The sequence below is a fragment of the Lepisosteus oculatus genome, chromosome 1 (assembly GCF_040954835.1).
Source record: "Lepisosteus oculatus isolate fLepOcu1 chromosome 1, fLepOcu1.hap2, whole genome shotgun sequence".
Lineage (NCBI taxonomy): Eukaryota > Metazoa > Chordata > Actinopteri > Semionotiformes > Lepisosteidae > Lepisosteus > Lepisosteus oculatus.
The window spans coordinates 27512102-27532179 of record NC_090696.1 but is presented as its reverse complement, the minus strand read 5'-3'; the positions used below and the strand labels follow the sequence as shown (position 1 = coordinate 27532179).

General features: G+C 40.4%; 1 protein-coding gene across 1 annotated transcript; it reads left to right on the top strand.

Moving 5' to 3' along the window:
* Nucleotides 1–347: 347 nt before the first annotated feature.
* On the top strand, nt 348–18276 carry smarca5 (SNF2 related chromatin remodeling ATPase 5). The gene is made up of 24 exons (XM_006629501.3): nt 348–693; nt 2123–2224; nt 3840–4006; nt 6314–6414; nt 6749–6849; nt 7434–7613; nt 8265–8420; nt 8883–9014; nt 9137–9205; nt 9402–9511; nt 9976–10202; nt 10499–10620; nt 10728–10880; nt 11163–11295; nt 11611–11759; nt 11986–12105; nt 12478–12588; nt 12694–12807; nt 13976–14098; nt 14305–14437; nt 14622–14740; nt 14913–15125; nt 15990–16100; nt 17965–18276. Exons 1-24 carry the CDS (start codon nt 625–627, stop codon nt 18028–18030), a joined length of 3081 nt encoding a protein of 1026 aa, XP_006629564.2. The 5' UTR covers nt 348–624; the 3' UTR covers nt 18031–18276.
* Nucleotides 18277–20078: the final 1802 nt, after the last annotated feature.

Here is a 20078-nt window from a genome sequence, read left to right as displayed (position 1 = left end):
GTAAGACTCTCAGAGATACAGAACAAGTTTTGTTTTGTTTCAACACCAAACTTCTCGTTTACAAGGTGCCTTTCACGGCAAACCATCTTTAGACATTGTCTAACACATACATACAATAATAACAGACAGATAGAAAAAAATTCCCTAAAAAGGCAGGACTTTGAGAATGTTATAAACCTTTTAGTAACTAAATATTAAATCATTGATACAGCACAACAATGAATGAGCGACTGACATACAACGCCTCTTGTCTCTGTACTCGAATCTTGCCCTTATGGCTGTTTTAAGGTCTCGCGAGACTCTTCTTCTTCCTCCGTAGAGGAACGGCCGCAGTGACATCTCGCGATGCTTAGCAGTTCAGCCCGGTTGGTGGGACAGTTCCGAAAAGCCGGGCAAGGTTTCTGATCCGCGGCGTCGTGGTGGTGCTCATCTGTCCTGTGGAGTGTGTGTGCGTGTGTTGGGGAGACAGAAAAGAAAAGAGCTGCCGTCAGGGAAATCTTTTTCTACGCATAATCGGTTTCAGGAGCCCCTTCTTCGGATTACCGAGTACGAGGCAGTTGAGGACTCCCGCGGCTGGGCGCTTTCGAGAGAGAAGAGTGGAGGATCCGGAAGGAGAGACAAAGCATGTCCGAGACGGAGAACAACAACGTGGAGCAGGAGCCGCGGATGGAGGCTGAGCCGGAGGGAGAGGAGGTGAGCGGAACAATAGCAGCACGGAGAGGGGCCACTGGGCTGGCCAGCATCTTGACATGGCCAGGTCCGAAGTGCCTGACGTCTTTATAGCGAATGCAGAACTTTTGACTGATTTTACTTTTCGATTTGTTTCTGGTTTTGTTTTTTTTTTGTTTGTGTTGTGGGTTGGTAGTGGGTTCCATTCTTTTTCTTGTTTCTTTTCTGGATTTTCAACCTCGTTGATGTTTCGGTTGAAAAAACTGGGTGTTTTTTTTTTACTTTTTTAGTAAACCGGCGTTGATAGGAAATAAAGGGACGCTTCAGCTGTGCGTGGTCGTGATGGTGTCCTGTTTGAAGTAGAAAAAAACCCAATTGTGATTATTGTGAGGTGCTTCGGTACTCGGCCTGCCTTGGGGATGTACTTGAGCACTAAACAGTTTTCCGGATATCGAGTGAGCCTGGAAATCGGGAGTTTCGAGGAACCCCGTCCGCGTTGATGTGTGTTTTTATTTTTGATTCTCGACTCTTCTGTCGTGAAACGAAGTCCTAAAACGAGGCGTGCGGCAACTTTACGTGGCTCCCGAAAGGAGCGCCTGTGTGATGTTTTGTGAGCGGAGGGACCGGTGATGTGCGTGTGAGGGGACTTCAGCTCCCCAGCCCGTCAGTTTTTGGCCTAGTTGCTGCTCAGGCTGGTTGGTTCCAGTCAGCCGCTTCGCCGACACCACAGCGGCATCGCGGGGAGGGAATCCGCGGAATGAATGAGCAGCGGAGCGGACGAAGGCGTCGAGGACCCCTGCTTGTTTTGTGTCCGTCCGAGTCGGTCTTTCACCCCTGCTTCTTGATACCAGGCGAATAAAGGTTCGAGACGAGCACCTCAGTATTTTCGACCAACTTCTGAAACATTTTTTGGGGGGGTCTGAAGCTTCCCGTTTTTCCCTCTCAGGGCTGCGAAACCATGACGTCACCATCAATACAAACCGCCCACTCCTGTGTGTCTGTGCTCTTCCGCGGCCGAGAGAGCCGCGGGTAACCGGGTTGAAAGCTAGTCAAGAAATCGGCGTCAGCCTGAAGTTTTCCTCTTTCACTTTTCAGCGTGGATTTAACCTCTTGTCCGCCTGCTGACGCAGGTTCCCACTCTGACCGTGTTTTAGACACCTAGTGTCCAAACGTAAAATGTGAGAGTTCGCTTTTGTTCAGTAACTTAGCTCTCATTCGTTAACTGGCATTATTAATACATTCTGGAATAATCACGAATAGGGCTTTGTACATCTGGCAGACGTATTGCACGGGTTACAGATCTAGGCACATTTTCAGCTGTTGCACTTCAGCTACAATAACAAGGATTGGTAAATGTGTTTCAGCCTAGAAGTAAAGTTTCTGTAGCCGTGTACCAGGTCAGCTCTCCATTTTAAAGTTTTTAACATTGTATTTCGATCTGCCTGTCCCGAAGGAGGAAGAAGCATCTGATCATGAGGATGGCAGTCAAGTGGAGACCCCCATCCTAAAACCAAAGGAAGAACAGGAAATGTTTCCCGACTATGAAAAGAAAATGGTAATGTCTTGCCACAACCTTTATTTTTAGTTAGCACTGTCACACCACATAGTCTTGCCTTCAAGAATATCTTTTCAAGATTTTATACTTGAAAAGCCATTTTTTTTAGTTTGATCTGTGAGAGTAATGTCTTAGCCAGCTCCTCTGACTTAACCAGTCAAATAGTTATTTTTGGATGCAGTCCATTATATAAATGTTTTAGGTGATATTTAGATGGTGCATACCTGGCACGTTTAGACATTTTGTCAAGTGGAGGGCACTTGGGTATATCCTGGCCATGTGAATGACAAGTTTAAATTTTTCATAATTCCAGTGATGAAAGTACAGTATTTTTAGATAGTAGTATAAAAGATGCTACTGTGGCAGTGTTCTGATATGGCAACAGGCAAGCGGTGCTAAAGAGGAAAACTCTTTTCTTCTTTTTGTGTTTGCAGAGTTAACAGCAGCTAAACAATGAAAATAAGTGTATGCTGGATTTATTGTTGTTAAGGTTGTGGTTTATAAATACTGACACATGCTGGTGTTTTATTCCCTTCATTTAATGCCTCTTTCGGAAAAGGCGGTGGTTTTTAACTATCCTGGTAGGTTAGGAGTGACCAATGTCTGTATCAAGTCTACCTACTGGGTGTGCTCTAAAGAAAGGTGCAGATTGCAGTTAAGAGCCAGCCATGTTAAGTGGCTGGGTTTACAGAACTGGTTGAAAAGCAGCGGGGTAGGCATAATTTCTTTGCTTACATAATCAACTTTGCTTTCATGTTTATGTTCATTGCAGAAGGGTATTTTAATAAACACCTGTGTAACTTTACGAAGCATCAGGGGAACTTGTTTTCTGGTGAAGCAGAGCTATCAGGCTGGATGCATCGTTTTTGCACATTTTACTGAATACTAAAGCTTCTGAGGGAGATTTTATACTTGCTGCACAGAGACAGTGTGTAAATATTAACAGAGCTGTAACAACATGATCAGTAAAAGCCTTTTTTCTATTAAAGTCACTGCAATATTCTGTTAAGTGTTTTAAGACATCCATCAAAAGACTTAAGTTTAAAAAAAATTGGGTTTAATTCACAGTTAAAAGCATAAAGAATAGCATTCCTTTCATTTAAAAAAAATCAGTGTTTGTTAATTATTTTATTCGTATAGCCTCTTTTGACTTCAAAATTCTCTCAAAGCCCTCCAAATAATGCTCTTGCAGACTTCAAGACAAGATCTTAACTACAATAAAGGTTTGAGGCTTGAGGGTTTTGTTACTATTTACGTGCTAGTTATTGACTACCATGACTACCAGAGCATCAGATCAAACAGATTTGAAATCACTCAACACCGAGGGTGTGAGTTTTAAGAACTTTGAAACTGTAGCTACCTATAACTGCTACATCGTTGATGAAATACAAGATTTGTTTATCAAAGAGTGTTCCAGTGGAGTCAACACCATGTCTATCTGTGGACGGTGTGATCAAATTCAGTCCTTCTATGAAACCCTGTGTTCAGATCTCAGAAAGTAGGTGCTGTACAGAGGGATGGGAGGTGATCACAACGCTGCTGGTTTTCTTCACTGCAATCCCTGGGTTACTTACCTTTGCTTTCCCAATGTTTCTCTTTGTGTTCTCCCATGTAGCAAGCGGACCGGTCAAACAGATTTGAGTACTTGCTCAAACAGACAGAAGTGTTTGCCCATTTCATCCAGCCAGCTGCCCAGAAGACACCAACCTCCCCACTGAAGATGAAGCCGGGGCGACCCCGCATTAAAAAGGATGAGAAGCAGAACCTCCTGTCTGCTGGAGAGTAAGTTGTCAGCATAGTTTTGTGTTTAGTGCAGTTTTTGACTTGTATGATGTACTTGGTTTCAAACTGACAAAAGCCTATCGGACACCCCCAGGCTATGGTTGTGTGTGTGAAATTGGCGTTCGTCCAGACACAATACTGGAAAAAACCCCACACAGGGATTTGTTGCTTAAATTAACTTTGTGTCTGAGTACATTATATGAACCCCATTCTGAATGCTTGCATGATATACTGGTACGTGCCCTGTGGATTTTAAAAACCCTAAATGTGCAGAAACAAATTTTAAGTCACACAAAAGCTTCAGATGGGTCATATGGCACTAGTTTGCAAGCATTTCCAAGCTACATTATCTTACGTTGGCCTGGATGAGGGTTCTGTTAATCAAATTACCTGTCACTGTGCCAGTTAATTTCTCCAGTGCTGTTACGACACGTATGTAAACCTTCGCTTTGTACATGGTAGGTGTTTATTTCATATTCGTACACAGACTCTTGACTACATATGGATATTAGTGTGGAAGTCAATGAAAATGTTTAATGGCAATTGTTTTAATTTTACATGGGGTTTCTGGGGGAAAATAAATATATTTTATCAAGGACTGACCATTTACTAAATGCCTAAACTAGAAGCGTTTCCTAGCCTCCAACACTTTGATTGTGAAGATAGGAGAATGTAGACAAATCAGCAAAATCACAGAATGGGTATTGGTAAGCGCGGCAAAAACTCCTAATTGATCATATCTTTGAAATACTAAAGCTTTTTTTAAAATAAAGTACCTTTTGTACCAAGTTGGCTCTTTATTGGGGCATAAAACATTGGAAACATTACTGAAATGTCAGAGATTTACATTGCAAAAATAAAATGCAGTAGTAATTAATTCAGACTTGCTGCTCTTGTTGTGTGTACTCTTCGAAATTATTGTTTTTAGGAGTATGACCCCATTTCTGTCAGTTATCTTCCCTGATGACTATATTGAATTCACACTATCACTTGAAATGGTGACATCTTGTTATTTCACTGCCCCACACATCTCTAAATTGTTCCCTTCAAATAAAACTTAGTTGACAAAGAGTTCTTGACATTGGAAATAAAAAAATAAATTTGCATAAATCAGATAGGATCAGATAGTCTTTAACTTCCCACTTACAGGTCTTTGGCACATTAAGAGAAAGGTGAAAAACAGTTCCCAGAATTCATTTAGTCCGTGTTCAGTTTTTTTTTTGAGGTGACAGGTTTTCAGTAGGATAATAATGGTAAGTGTGATGTACCATTTGAAGACCAGAAAAAGTCTGTGATGGGATGCCAGTAGATTGGAGGGCAGACAGACACAGACGACACACTCACCCCAGGGCCAGTTTTCTCAGAAGACAATTCCATTTTGTGGTATGACTGTGGGAGGAAACTTACACACACTCAGGGAGTACATACAAACTGCCTGCAGATAATACCCCCGTTCTGAAACCGAACCCAGGGCCCAAGTGCTGCAAGGCAGCGATACTAGCCACTGCGCCAGTCGCCCATGAAAACGATCTTAACCAAAATAACAAACTCGGCATGTGCATCTGGTGGCACAAATGACGGGTCTGTAAATGAACATGAGGGTGTAGCAGTGAACCAGGTCATCAAAAAAGCATGTGTGCGTTCGCTACAGTGGCAGAAATCAACTGTTGAACTTCGTGACTTCTCACTTGACGTAATTATAGCCCAAACAGTTACTTTGCAGGCCTTCAAATGAAATGACAAGTGTGGTATGTGGTTGCAGCGACCATAGATGCACTAAACGGTTACTGTGTCAAATAGTCTTTTTTTGGTGAGAAAAGGATAACACTTAAGTAGAAACAGATGGCCAAAACATGCCATTTTGTGAGCTGTTTATAATACAAGGCCTGCTAGTAAAACTGGCTGTATGAAGGGTTTTAAAATAGGCCTAGCATCATTCTGGATTAGTAAATGTGCTGCATTACATCATTTAATCATAGCTTTTGTAATACCTGCTGTTGCTATCAATGCCTGATATCAGATTTACAAAAGGTAAAACTGCTACGTATAATCCTGAATCTTAACTTTATTTTTGCCACTTGTGATAGTGCAGTACAAGTTGTGAATGGCTTGCTGCAGGTAGGGTACATTGAAGATCTTCTATGGCCCATGAGTCTGCAAACAAAAGCTGAATTGACTGATGTGAGCATACCAAGCACCACATTACACCTGCTACTAAACAGGATGGCCGGAGTTTGCCGAGGAGGAGCAGCTGCCGACTGATCTCGGTGTTCTTAAAACCTATATCGTCATACTTTTCTCGTGCAGCAACCGTCACCGTCGCACAGAGCAGGAGGAGGACGAGGAGCTCCTGAGCGAGAACAGCAAAGCCACCAACGTGTGCACGCGCTTTGACGAGTCGCCCTCCTGTGAGTCCCTCTGCGTCGCCGTCTTCCAGATCTAGTGTCGTCACTGCATCCGTGTTTTATGCTGGGCGTGAAACAGGGAGTGAAAACTGATCCCAGTGGGAATGCGTCTGTCCAGACTCGTCTTTCTGCCTTTCAAGCTGATCGCATGCTGTTTGCTCTCTGGTTGTAATAACTGTTTATTAGTGCCTTTTAACAGTGCGCTGCTAGGTTTAAGTGAAACCAGTGAAGTTAACTTCTTGAGCGTTTTCCATTGTGACCAGTGCGACTTTGAAATGCAAAAACTGATAAACAACTTGTCTTTCATGGGTTTTTTATTGTGGTATGTTCTTCATAGATGTGAAATCTGGAAAGCTAAGAGACTATCAGGTCCGTGGTTTGAACTGGCTGATTTCACTGTACGAAAATGGCATCAATGGCATCCTTGCAGATGAAATGGTATTTCTTCTTTCATGTTTGGTCCTTAAGTTATAGTGCATAATTACTTTAGCTGTTTTGGGTTTTCATTTCCCAGTGAAGTAGTAACTTCTGAAACTAGCTGCAGATTTCCCTTAGCACTGACTTTGCTGAACATATCTTTAATAGGAACTGACGTAAGTCTTCTCCCAGCAAGTAAAAATAAATAATTCAATACATGGAAGTACAGAGTGAATTCAGTGTCCACTGAGGGGTAAAGGGTGTAGGTGAAATCATGGATTCCAGTAACGAAGGAACACCATTGCTTACAGTGCATAAACTAAGATTTAGATATTAGAAATGGTTACTCAAGAATGCTCGGTGGGACTGTCCTGCTTGTCCTTTTTATTTAGTTTGTGAAACTAAATTCTGATGTGTTTTGTACAAGCCAAAACTACAAGAAAAGCTAATGTCAGCTAGATTCGATTTTAATTTATTTTATTGCTTTATTGAGAAGTACTCTTAAAGTATTAAATCCATATTTTATACATTTGTATCAACAAGTTTGTAAGAATATATTACTTTTGTTATGTGTAACTTCACATTCTGTTTAATTCTCTTCTCAGGGTTTAGGGAAGACATTGCAGACCATATCCCTTTTGGGTTACATGAAACACTACAGAAACATTCCTGGGCCGCACATGGTGCTGGTACCCAAGTCCACTCTGTACAACTGGATGAATGAGTTCAAGCGCTGGGTGCCATCTCTGAGAGCTGTTTGTCTCATTGGAGACAAAGATGAAAGGGTATGTGCAGTGTGGTGGACAGGCAAATCAGCTGTGATGAATAGTCTTCTCAGCCTTTAATATTGGGTCAAGAAGCAATTGTTACTTTAATGCAGAAAAATATTTTGCTAGCCTTCTGATAGCCACGGCTCAGCTTAAAAACAAAATATGGTTTTGGGAGACTTTTCAGCTTCTCCCCCTGGCTTTCCTGCTGTTTGAATAATGACTTGTGTTGAATCTGTTTTAATGTAAAATCTAACCTCGCGAATCAAACCATCTTTTTCTTTCCCTCAAGCTTGTTTCTGGTTCTTAAACGGCTCCAATTGTGTAAGCAGTCACTGTAGCTAAGCTTTTCCGAGTCGCAATCGAAAGGGCAGTTCTGGGTCATGTTATTGCTTAAGTCCAAGGAATGCCTTCATCAGAAGTGAAGGATTTAATTGTTTTCCTCGCAGGAATCTAAATTCTATATAAAGGATGTTTGATATGGTTAGATTTAGTGTACATTTGTACAAATTTCTTCTAAGCCTTCTTTTTTAGACTGGTTGAAAATTTTAAAGTTTATATATATAGACTCTCATTTTAGGTCTGATTCTAGATATCCAGACGCTATTGTTTTTTTATAATCCTGTGAACAAACCATTTCTAATGTTATTGTGTTCTCATGATGTACAGGCAGCGTTTATCCGTGATGTACTTCTACCAGGAGAGTGGGATGTCTGTGTGACTTCCTATGAAATGCTTATCAGAGAGAAATCTGTATTCAAGAAGTTCAACTGGAGGTATCTTGTGATTGATGAAGCTCACAGGATTAAAAATGAAAAGTCTAAGGTGAGATTTAACTGTAATTTGTGAATAATAAATAATTTTGAAGTTTGAGAAATTTAGTCTTGTTCTTCTCTCTCTGGATATGCTAATACAATGTAAGTATCATTAGTATTCGGGAAGTCATTTCCATGGCTGTGTCATCTCATTTAAACCAGGGTGTGATGTCTGTGATTCACTGAGTGGGTTCAAACGCCATAAGTTTCTTTTTTCATTAATAACGTTTTTCTCTTTAGAGCAGTGTAACACTGACAAGGTTGTGAAAGTGCATAATGGGGTAATAACTTTAGAAGTATAAATATCGCCAGTGTGATATTGCTGTGGATTGCAGTGTCCTTTAAAAACATAATGGGACAGACATTTTATTTAAAGTTTAATGTTAATTGAGTTACTTTGTTAATTTAATGCTAGCAACAAGTGAAACAGTAAAAACTGTGCAATTTCACAATATGATTGCCTTTTTTTTAGCTTTCGGAAATTGTCCGGGAGTTCAAGACGACCAACAGGCTGCTTCTTACTGGAACCCCTCTGCAGAACAACTTGCATGAACTTTGGTCTCTTCTTAACTTCTTGTTGCCTGATGTCTTTAATTCCTCTGAAGTAAGATACTTTTCCTCTGTGATTACCACAGGAAGTCTGATCTTTTATATATAATGCTGGTTATATTTTATTACGTTTTGAACCAACATAACCAACTCTCTTTTCCTTTTCAAACATGAAAGGATTTTGACTCATGGTTTGACACCAACAACTGCCTTGGGGACCAGAAGCTAGTTGAACGTTTGCATATTGTAAGTGTTACTTTGAGCTCGTTTCAAAATTATTGCCAAGTTGTTTTTTTCGGAGGGGGGGTTATTGCACTTTTTAAAATGTTATTAGAGTTTTTCTGTTTAGCATTTTGTTTACCATATTGTGCAATAAAATGTGCCAACTGTTAAATTGAACAGCTTTCAGACTGATGAAGACTTTCTCTCCTTCCTAACCCAGGTGCTGCGTCCTTTCCTGCTCAGGCGTATTAAAGCTGATGTTGAGAAGAGTTTGCTTCCCAAGAAGGAAGTGAAGATGTATGTGGGGCTCAGCAAAATGCAGCGGGAATGGTGAGAGAGCCCAATTCTGGTCTTAACTGGCCAGTAACGGCGTCGGTGACGACAGGATTTAGAACGAAAGTGGGCAGTCAGAGCAGATTCTTTAAGTGGTTGAATTGACTTGCAAACCAATTCCTTTTTTAGCTTTTAATAAAGCTCTGGTATTGGAATGTACAGATAAATGGAAGTCTCATATTTAAAGGTAACCATGTTCATGTCTCTTGCAGTTACATTTACAGAGTCTCATATCTAGGTGATCCAGGTTTCTACTAGCTCCTACTTAAAGCAAGAGGAGCTGAAGTACTGTGAATTTTTTTTTCCAGTAAAAAGAGCTGAACAGCTGTGCTGTAGTGAGTTTAGAGTCACGGTCACTTCAGAACTAGTAAACAAAGTGGTTCTTGAGCCCTGTTGTGTAAACTTGTGAAGAAGCTCTTTTGCTCTGGAGTTGACATTTGTTTGTTTTTCTGACACGTCAGGTACACCAAAATTCTAATGAAGGACATCGACATTTTAAACTCTGCGGGCAAGATGGACAAAATGAGGCTGCTGAACGTGCTGATGCAGCTGCGGAAGTGCTGCAACCACCCTTACCTGTTCGACGGGGCAGAGCCCGGGCCGCCCTACACCACAGACATGCACCTGGTGGTCAACAGCGGCAAGATGGCCGTTCTGGACAAGCTGCTGCCAAAGCTGCGGGAGCAGGGTGAGAGCAAATGTGTTTCTGCCCCCCTGTGTGCCAGTGGCCCCTCGGCTGCCATAATGACTTTCTGTTCTCCTTGTGCTGCTGGGAAGGGAAACTGTAGGCGCTCCCAAGTAGTTCATAGCCAGCTGTTTGGGTGCAGACAAGGAAAAATGCTAGGGTTCTTTTTGAACTTCCTAGGACCTTTTCAGTTTTTTTAGCACAATAAATGCCAGCAGCAAACAGGACTTTAAATCTTAGAAAAGGCTAGTAGTGAGACCACTAGCATAGGTAGTAGCTCATTGTCTTCTCTTCCGCAGGGTCCCGTGTGCTGATCTTCAGCCAGATGACCAGGATGCTGGACATCTTGGAGGATTACTGCATGTGGAGAAACTATGGCTATTGCCGTCTCGATGGCCAGACTCCTCATGAAGAGAGACAGGTAAAAGCCTTTTATCATTTTCATGATCATAGTCTGACTGGTGTTTTGCTTCAATTCCAACTTCTAACTTTACCTTTTTTATTCTACCTTATTTAATTTATTTACAGAATTCTATCAACGCTTACAATGCCCCAAACAGCCCCAAGTTCCTTTTTATGTTGAGTACCAGGGCTGGAGGTCTCGGCATTAATCTCGCCACAGCTGACGTTGTCATCATTTATGATTCAGACTGGAATCCTCAAGTAGATCTTCAGGCAATGGTCAGTGTTTGTCGAAAGTCCTTGTTCTGATAATGTGGTTATATTAATAATTAGTTCAAGTAGGAAGCTGTGTCAGCATGCGTTGAACAGAAGAAGTCTCCACAGCCGAAACATTGTTTTTCTTCTCATTTCAGCATGGAATAAACCTTTACTCGTTCCTTTGCGTATTAATAATTATAACTGTATTACTGCAGAAATAGAAAAGGGTGCTGTTTAATGCTTCCATGTCAAGCTTCTGTCCTACAATTTTAAGCTTTGTTCTCCCTCCACCACAAACTATAGGACCGAGCCCACAGAATTGGTCAGAGGAAGCAAGTGCGGGTTTTCCGTTTCATCACAGAAAATACAGTTGAGGAGAGAATAGTGGAGAGGGCAGAGATGAAGCTCCGGCTCGATTCTATTGTCATCCAGCAAGGTGAGGTTTAATACTTTGCTGGAGGAGATGCTAAAATGATAGTCTTAGAAATGTGTTTCCTAAAGCCCTTCTTGGGCTTTCCTGTAGTCTGTACTGTATGTGTGGACCTAAATGTGAAAGCAGTATACAGCACAGCTGAAGGACAGCAGATTCAAAGACAAGGTGTTTTTCTTGAGTGCAGAGCTTATTGCATATAAAATCCGATGAGTGCCTGACATACTGGCTAGCTCTGTATGGCTTCCTCATACCTCAGGGGGAGAGCCTGACTTGCAGGTGACGGTTAAAGCTCAAAACCTTTCTTCCTGGCTTCTGTAGGAAGGCTTGTGGATCAGAATTTGAACAAACTGGGGAAGGATGAAATGCTGTCCATTATTCGTCACGGTGCTACTCACGTGTTTGCATCCAAGGAGAGCGAGATCACTGATGAGGATATTAATGCCATATTGGAAAGGGGTGAGAAGAAGGTGAGGATGGGGTTATGGTGGCTCTGTGTGTGGGTTGTGTGTTAAAGGCCATGAGCACTACTGAGCTTTTGTATAGTTTATAGTTTAAATTTGAAACTTGAGTACCTGGCAGAAAAGAACCAGATACACACTGTAATACCTTTAATATAAATCTTTTGTGGTTTGCGTAGTACTTTATCAACTTTTGATCAGCATGGTATTGAAAATGTCTCTTATTTATTCTCAGACTGCAGAGATGAAAGAAAAGATGTCCAACATGGGTGAAAGCTCACTAAGGAATTTTACCATGGACACTGATAACAGTGTGTATAACTTTGAAGGAGAAGACTACAGAGAAAAGAAGAAGGTGGGTTTTTGGTTGACTTGTCAAATTTTAATGGGCAAAAAGTCAGCATTAGTTTTGACCAGTATTTGTCAGTGCTGTCTTAGTCAAATATTTGGACTGGGAATGGACAAGCTTAACCAGTGCCCTTGGAAATGGCTGTTGAACAGACATCTTGAGCAATGTAAACAGTAAGCTAAAATTTTATAGTCCCATACATTGTCTTTGATTTTGTTAGTGTGTGCTAGTGTAAAATGTCTGCTACATTTTACGTTGTGACTATAGATACAAGACCAAAGTCACAAAGTTAAAGGCTGCTTGTTGAGTGTTTATCAGAAGCAGAGAGCTATTGGTTGTGTTATCACACTGGTATTTTAGATTTTTTTTTCCCCATAGGTCACTCTGACTGAGTGGATTGAGCCGCCTAAGAGGGAACGAAAAGCAAACTATGCAGTGGATGCTTATTTCAGGGAGGCTCTGCGTGTCAGCGAGCCTAAAGTGCCCAAGGTAGGCAGTCCAAGGCAAATCCAGTGAATTCGTTTTTTAACCTTCAGGATACTGAGCATGAGCGTCATTATGTACTACAGTCTCAACTCGGGTTTTCTCTTCAAGGCTCCTCGTCCCCCTAAGCAGCCCAATGTTCAAGACTTCCAGTTCTTCCCTCCACGCCTGTTTGAGCTGCTGGAAAAAGAAATCTTGTATTACAGAAAAACAATTGGATATAAGGTTGGTATCTGGTCACAGTATCCCACAATGCAAAATTCAAGTACATTTGTAGTTATACCCTTTTAATTTGTTCCTGTCATCCTTCAGCTGAATGTTTAGATTTTTTGTGCGAAATGCAGTTTGCTATGTTTTTTTTATCCATTCAAAATCCTGTTACAGCAAAATAAAGCAAAAATGTACTTGTAATTTTGAGTTTCTTTAAAAAAACCTGGGTGTAGTAGTGTATCTAGTAAAATCGATACAGCACTAAGTAATGAGGAACACAGTTAAACCTAAAATTCCCAGACTTGAGTTGCCTATTTGTGGGCTGTGCAGCAGTGTAAATGCTGGTAACATCTGGTGGGTTACATTCGCCTGTCTACTGCATGAGCTGGATGGGTGGGAAAGGAGTGAGCATACTTTTTTATGTTATTTCTGTGCTATAGTAAGCTTTGCTACAGTACAATAGTGCTCTACTAAAAATAAAAATGAAGAAGCTATGTCTCATACAGGGTAAGCTATAATAAGGGGTATAACTTTTTGTACTTGCAAGAACTTGAATTATAAGGGGGAAACAATTTTGCTGTGTTTTAAATTTACAGCACACATTAAAAATACTATCAATAAGTACTAATACTATTTCTGAAACTGTTATAAAATTATGGAGGTGTTTTTTGAGACGCAGACCCATGCCCTGTTTTCCCCGTATGTTAAGTCCCACCTTGTAGACTTCAAGGTACCTAACCCTGGCAAATACAGAGGTTTTTCTGTATCAGTCATTTTACTGGCTGAACAGTGAAAATGAAATCTCATTTCAAGGGTTTGTTTGAAATGCTGGTATATTAGAGGAGAGAGGCAGAACATTTTTGGGAGGAGTAGGATGATGGGTAGACATGAGAGATGTCATGGCTTGAAGATGGTTTTTGGTTTTAGGATCCCCTGCTTCAGTAACCAAAGATGATTTATATGAGCATTGGTAGAGGTCTTGAGCATGCAGATTGGGAGATCAAGAGTCCAAACCAGTTGTGTTGGAAATAAGTTAAAGATTAAAGTATTTATTTTCTCTTCTCCTCAATGTCAATATCATAGGGATATGTTTTCTGTAAGGTCCTAGTTTGGAAGTCTATTTGTAGCTTTGTTTAATTTTTCTCGGTTTGATTAAAGATTTTCCCTTTCACTCTATTTCCAGGTCCCTCGCAATCCTGAGCTGCCCAATTCTGCCCAAGCCCAGAAGGAAGAGCAGAGCAAGATTGACGAGGCTGAGCCTCTGACTGAAGAAGAGCTGGAAGAAAAAGAGAAACTCCTCACACAGGTGACTGTCATCCTCATTCCAGTTTATATATAAAGACTTGGATTTAGAATTGTAAGAAAGTATCCTTTTTTAAGCATAAAACTATTTTATAACCTAATTTCTGAAACATTGAATTTCTGAACATTGAAGTTCTTGCTTCATATTCCCCAACGTTGACACCTTGACTGATTTTTACCATGTTTCTTTACATGCTCATTCTCATTCAGGGTTTCACAATTTGGAACAAACGAGATTTTAACCAGTTCATCAAAGCTAATGAGAAGTGGGGACGGGACGATATTGAGAACATTGCTCGTGAAGTTGAAGGGAAAACTCCAGAAGAAGTGATGGAATACTCTGGTAAGAGCTCACCCATGGTGATCTGAGACTTCTTCCATGGTTAGGATGAGACATTTTTATTGGATTGTGTACCGAGTTCATGCTGAGAAATGATAAACTGTTAAATTGGAGTATGACCTGTTTGTGTTCATCCCAGTGAATATTTAGTGCTAAACTTCACATATGAAATGTTTTCTGCTTGTAGCTGTTTTCTGGGAGAGATGTAATGAGCTGCAAGACATCGAGAAGATCATGGCACAGATTGAGAGAGGAGAGGCCAGGATCCAAAGGAGAATCAGCATCAAGAAAGCACTTGACACCAAAGTAAGTTTTATAAGAGTAATACATTTTGTAGCCTATACTTATCACCATGTGCAGTGGTAGAAAGCATAGGAAACGTAACAAAGGTTTCTTCCATTCTAATTTTAAGCTGTGGTAAAATAAACAATGTATGCCGAATACAAAGCATAACATTTGTGTTTTGTGTTGTGTGAAGATTGGACGTTACAAAGCCCCATTTCACCAGCTGAGAATATCCTACGGCACGAACAAGGGCAAGAACTACACGGAAGAGGAGGACCGCTTTCTGATTTGCATGCTACACAAGCTGGGCTTTGACAAAGAGAGTGTGTACGATGAGCTGAGGCAGTGCATCCGTAACTCCCCACAGTTCCGATTCGACTGGTTCCTCAAGTCCAGGACAGCCATGGTATGTGCCAGAACTCCCTAGCATACTTCATGTAGAGTTAACGCCAAAGTAACTTCAGATTTTGGCACTGTTGGACCCTCACCACCCTTTCTGCAAAATACTCCCTCCTATTCCCAGTTTTGTTTGTTTCACTTTTCACGTTAAAGAAGACCACTAGGTTGCATGGTGTTTTAAATGACTAGTGCTTTGTACAGTTTTAACATGCTTTTCACATAACATTCTTTGATTTAAATTCTAAACTTTAGACGTGTCCTAAAATTGTTTGCCCCCTTTGTTGCTTTATCACATTGTCTATAAGACGTGCGTCAAGAAAACACAAGTCTTCTTCAATCTCGGTTTTCCCCATTTTGTATCTTTTGTTTCTGCTATTGAAATGTATTATTTTACACTTGTCTATATTAAACATCTGCCTTGTGTTTTTGAATTCCCTTTGCAGCTTCTGCACTGTTAAATAAATAATCTTCCTATTTTGGCATCTACAAATTTCACTAGTTTATGAACTATACCAGAATTTAGATTAATCGAACTCAATATCAATGTAGTAGTCCTAACTCAAATCCACATATGGAGCATTCACCTATTATCTTTACCTTTTCAATCATTTAACCAATTCTCAATTTAAACATGTTTTAAATTGCAGATAAGATGAGATAAGAATCTTTGGTGCACTTCTTTATTGTGACCCTTTTTGTTAGTATAAAAGTCCCATATTGTATGTGACCCACTTTGCCTAAAACTGTTGGCTGTTTTCAATGGTTCTTTTTAGTACCAGTGAAGGATGTGAAATACTTGAGCTTAGGTGTCCAAAGCCATGAGTTCAGTATGGCTTGTGAAGGTCCTGTGATTGTCTTTCTGTTGCTGTAGGAGCTGCAGAGGCGGTGTAACACTCTGATCACCCTGATAGAGAGAGAGAACATGGAGCTGGAGGAGAAGGAGAAAGCGGAGAAGAAGAAACGAGGCCCGCGGACATCCTCGGTGAGTGTGATGTCTGAGACCAAGCTGCAGCATGAGAAACCAACAATCTATTATTTTCAGTTTCTTCTAGGTAAATTATATAGCACGCAGTCAGCTATAGTACAAGGCTCCAGTGAACCTGTTGTTTGTTTTCCGTATTGATTTTTCAAACTGTGATTTCAATATCCCGTCTTGCTGGTGTACCAGCTGCTGTTTGCATGCAACAAAAGGTCGCTTAGCTTTCAAAACACATTAATCGCTGAAGTTACATTTAGGAACACATTGATCATTATTGTTTCTCTTAAATTCTTAATTTTAAATGATCTCCCTAAAGATGTACGCAAGTTAATTGTGGACCAGACCTTACAAAATAATGTCTCTCTGCCTTTTTTTAAACCTAAGATTGTTTTTGCAATAAACCTCTGTAGGAGCAATAAAAAAGACCTCTGAAAACCTCTTCTTAATAGATGTTGAGGTATTTCTTATTGTGCTGGCACTGTAAAATATTGGAAGCCCTTTTTTATACTGAGCTTCAAAAGACACCTCATGTAAAACTGCAACAAATTCACAAAGCTGAATCGGAAAAATTGTTTTTCTGTAGCTGATGCACTAACGTTTTAGATCACTAACACTTTAGATTAGTGAATTCATTTGCGATTAACATTTGGGATCTACAGTGAAAGCCATGAGTTATTAGTGTATGCTTTGCACCAGGTTGCAGCTGTTCTTTTATGAAATTGTCCCATTCTCCTTTAAGAGCTCAGACAAGTGATGTGCCCGTTCACTGGTTTCCGAGTCCCAAATGCCACATGCCATCCCATGAATATTCAGTGGTGCTCAGGTCTTGGTGCAAGGCATCCATAGCATTCCTAATTTTGCAAAAATAAAACTGTTGCGTGAACAGCATGAGGACATGCATTGTCTTGCTAGAATGTCGTCACATCAGAGTAAGACCTCAGGACTTTGTCATCGCGTTACCATTGGTTACATACCATCAGTTACAAGAGATTTGGGCCCTCCCATTAATTTTGTCATGTCTTGTGGTCTCCCTAATCATAGCTGTCACTGATGGACTGCATTAACAGATTTTACCAGGTTAGAAATAGCTGGTTGTGAACACCCCAGACAGCAAGCAACTGTGTGGTGATTTAAAGTACAGCCTCCAACATGAAGTTGAAGTCAAAGAACACAGTTGTGCTCATGATAAGTGTGCCATATGTGCTATTTTATTAGCTGTTTTTCACCCATTTTGGCATTCAGCAGGTAGCATCATCTCATCACCTATGCCAGTTCTTTCTTTCACTTGTCTGGTGATTTAATATGCAGCGGCTAAAGATTATATTATTGACCACGTAGAAAACCATGTATTGAAATTTATACATTTCATCCCCAATGTCTCAGTGTTACTGTGGGGAAATGTATATTGGGGCCTTTTATATAATTGGGACCCTGTGTACTAAAAACAGTGTTTTGAATAAGCATGATCCTCATGTTTTCTGTGCTTCATAATCTGTGACTGTATTCTGTGTGAAGCTATTTAGATTAGAGTGTAACATTTTTAGCATCTTTTTAAGAAAGACAAGTTTTTAAATTTGTTCCTTTTTCACTGAGTGGATAAATAAATCTTGAGGGTTTTAAATAGAGATGTTTCTTATAATGTCCAGTGTGTATGTATATATTATTTTTCAAAAATATTTGACGCCTGTCACCTATTATGCAGCTCTAGAAACAGTCACAATGAGCCGCTTGGGGAGGTAAAATACCAGATACTACTGTGTGACCATTTTTAAACTTTTAATGTGTAGAGCCTACTGGATTAAAAAAAGTTCTATACCTTGCCAGCAAGGCTAAATTTGTTTCTAAAATGACTTGTTCTCTTCCTCAGGCCCAGAAACGCAAAGCAGATGGGACCCCAGACGGACGAGGAAGAAAAAAGAAATTAAAGCTGTGAAGAGGATTTTTGAAATTCAGTTAAGTTTGGACTAAGGTGAAGTAGTAGTGTTGTCTGTTTTTATTTTACGGGTCGTAATGATGTACTGTATAAACTCAAGCAATTAAATTACTTCATCTGTGTACTGTACTAGGAGCATAGTACTCAATACAAGTCTGACTTCTAGTGATTAAATGCTGCAGCTGTGCTGAACCTTTGTTTTTTTTACCATTAACACTTGAAGTAATAAAATACTTTTGTTATTTATGCCTTTGTGTTTATTAAATTCTGAAATGTTAGAATGAGCTAGGGATTATGATGTTACTGAAACTAAATGGCAAACATTTTCTTTTGAACTGGTGCCCTTTTTACATTTGCAATGCTCAGAAGGCCTGTTGGCTGTATAGAAAATAAGGACGGGCGTGTAGTGCATTTCACAGACCAAAGCAGTTTAAATTTACCTTGGCTTGTTCAGTTTCATTGCTCATGTTTCTTTGTTGCACAAGCCTAAAAGGGTTCATTTTAATGTAAATATTAATAGTTCTTATCCATTGAGTAGTTTACTAATGGAAAGTATTTTATAAGTCATGTCGCTCCAGACACAAAGTAGGCACCCTTCTAACTGAATTGAATACTGGTTTATAAATTGGGTTGAGGTTATTAAAATGTCTGTTCCCTTACAAAAGTGACAAAACTTGTGATCGGGTCAGTGATCATCAGCTTTTTCTTGGCATAAACCAACACCAAGGAGGAATTCTGTGCACCTACTCTACATTAGTGGAGGTGCTTGTTCAGGGTGAAGGTGGAGCCCTCTAGTGGACATTGCTGGTTGTTCAGCTACTGCAGGTGGGATTATAGTCCACCCCCGTGTTGTACCAAACAGCATAGATGGGCTAAATGGCATTGTTGTTTTTGTAACCTTTCTTGTGTTGAGTGTAAGGAGACTGATCACTGACAGGGCTACTGAGGTTAGAATGGAGTGATGCATTAGAAACCCCTTTGAAAAATCTTATCTGGCTCTGTAAAAATGACGTACAGTAGGGTCTCAACATGTGCAAATTTAATATAAATAAGCGAGTCTACATGTTTCAGTCTGATTTACAGGGTTTTGGATGGAAGAAGAGCAGTAGATTAGCACAACAGACTGGGATCATGAGGCGAATCTAGCTCAAAAGTGAACCTCTCCCTGCCCCTGCAGGCTGGATGCAGAGGGGAGATTGTATATTTAAGCAGATTACTGTAGGTTTGCGATTACTGTAGTTTATTTGATCAGCATTATTTTAATGTACTTAAAGCCGATGCATTAGTACTTTAATGATCATATAAGTGAGGTTCATTTATGTCTTTAACCATGCATACTATATACTGGGGTACATTATGCAACAGTATAGGAGTGGTCTTGGTGATATGTGCATTTGGCTATTTGCAATGGTTCTCTGCACTGGACCCACATGACTGTCAAGGCCCTGTTGTGTTATTGAAAGAGGTGTTGCTGCACCAGTAGGTGTCAGTCTTGCCTCTGCTCCAGAATGCTGACCATGTACACTATATTGGAGGTGATGTAGTCCTTTGTATGAGACTACTTGGTATTTAAAGATCCCATAGGCCAGGTTGTCTTGGCTAAATCTGTTTGGGTCTTCATAGTGTGGCCTTCCCAGATTTCCCCTTTAATTCCTTCAGAGGGCCAGTTCTGTCATCTACCTGATCTGCTGTGTAGTGGGGTAGCTGGGTGTGCATCACCCACATACAGTCCCCTCCTGTATGTGAAGCACTTAAGGACCCTTCAGAAATGAAACGAGAAAAGTAATGTAAGAAGTATCTTAGAATTCACTAACCTAGCCTATCATTAACAGTATTATACGTTTAATACCAAGCCAGTGTTCCTGCCTGCTACAGGGTTGAGTAGGCCGGTGTTTGTTAAACTGGCAGGCAGGCCCACCCAGCTCTGTTAGGGTCTGGGAGTAAACATAAGCAGGAGAATGCATGATATTATTTTAGACAGCAAATGAGTTTAACACTACAGTGTATTGTTCAAAATGTTCACAAATCATTTTAAACCTTTACAGTAT

Excerpts from the sequence above, each read along its gene's own strand:
- smarca5 (XM_006629501.3), top strand. The coding sequence starts at position 625 with ATGTCCGAGACGGAGAACAACAACGTGGAGCAGGAGCCGCGGATGGAG. Across the intron at positions 9,015-9,136 it reads ATGTCTTTAATTCCTCTGAA|GATTTTGACTCATGGTTTGA; the intron begins GTAAGATACTTT and ends CAAACATGAAAG. Across the intron at positions 14,741-14,912 it reads AGAAAGCACTTGACACCAAA|ATTGGACGTTACAAAGCCCC; the intron begins GTAAGTTTTATA and ends TGTTGTGTGAAG.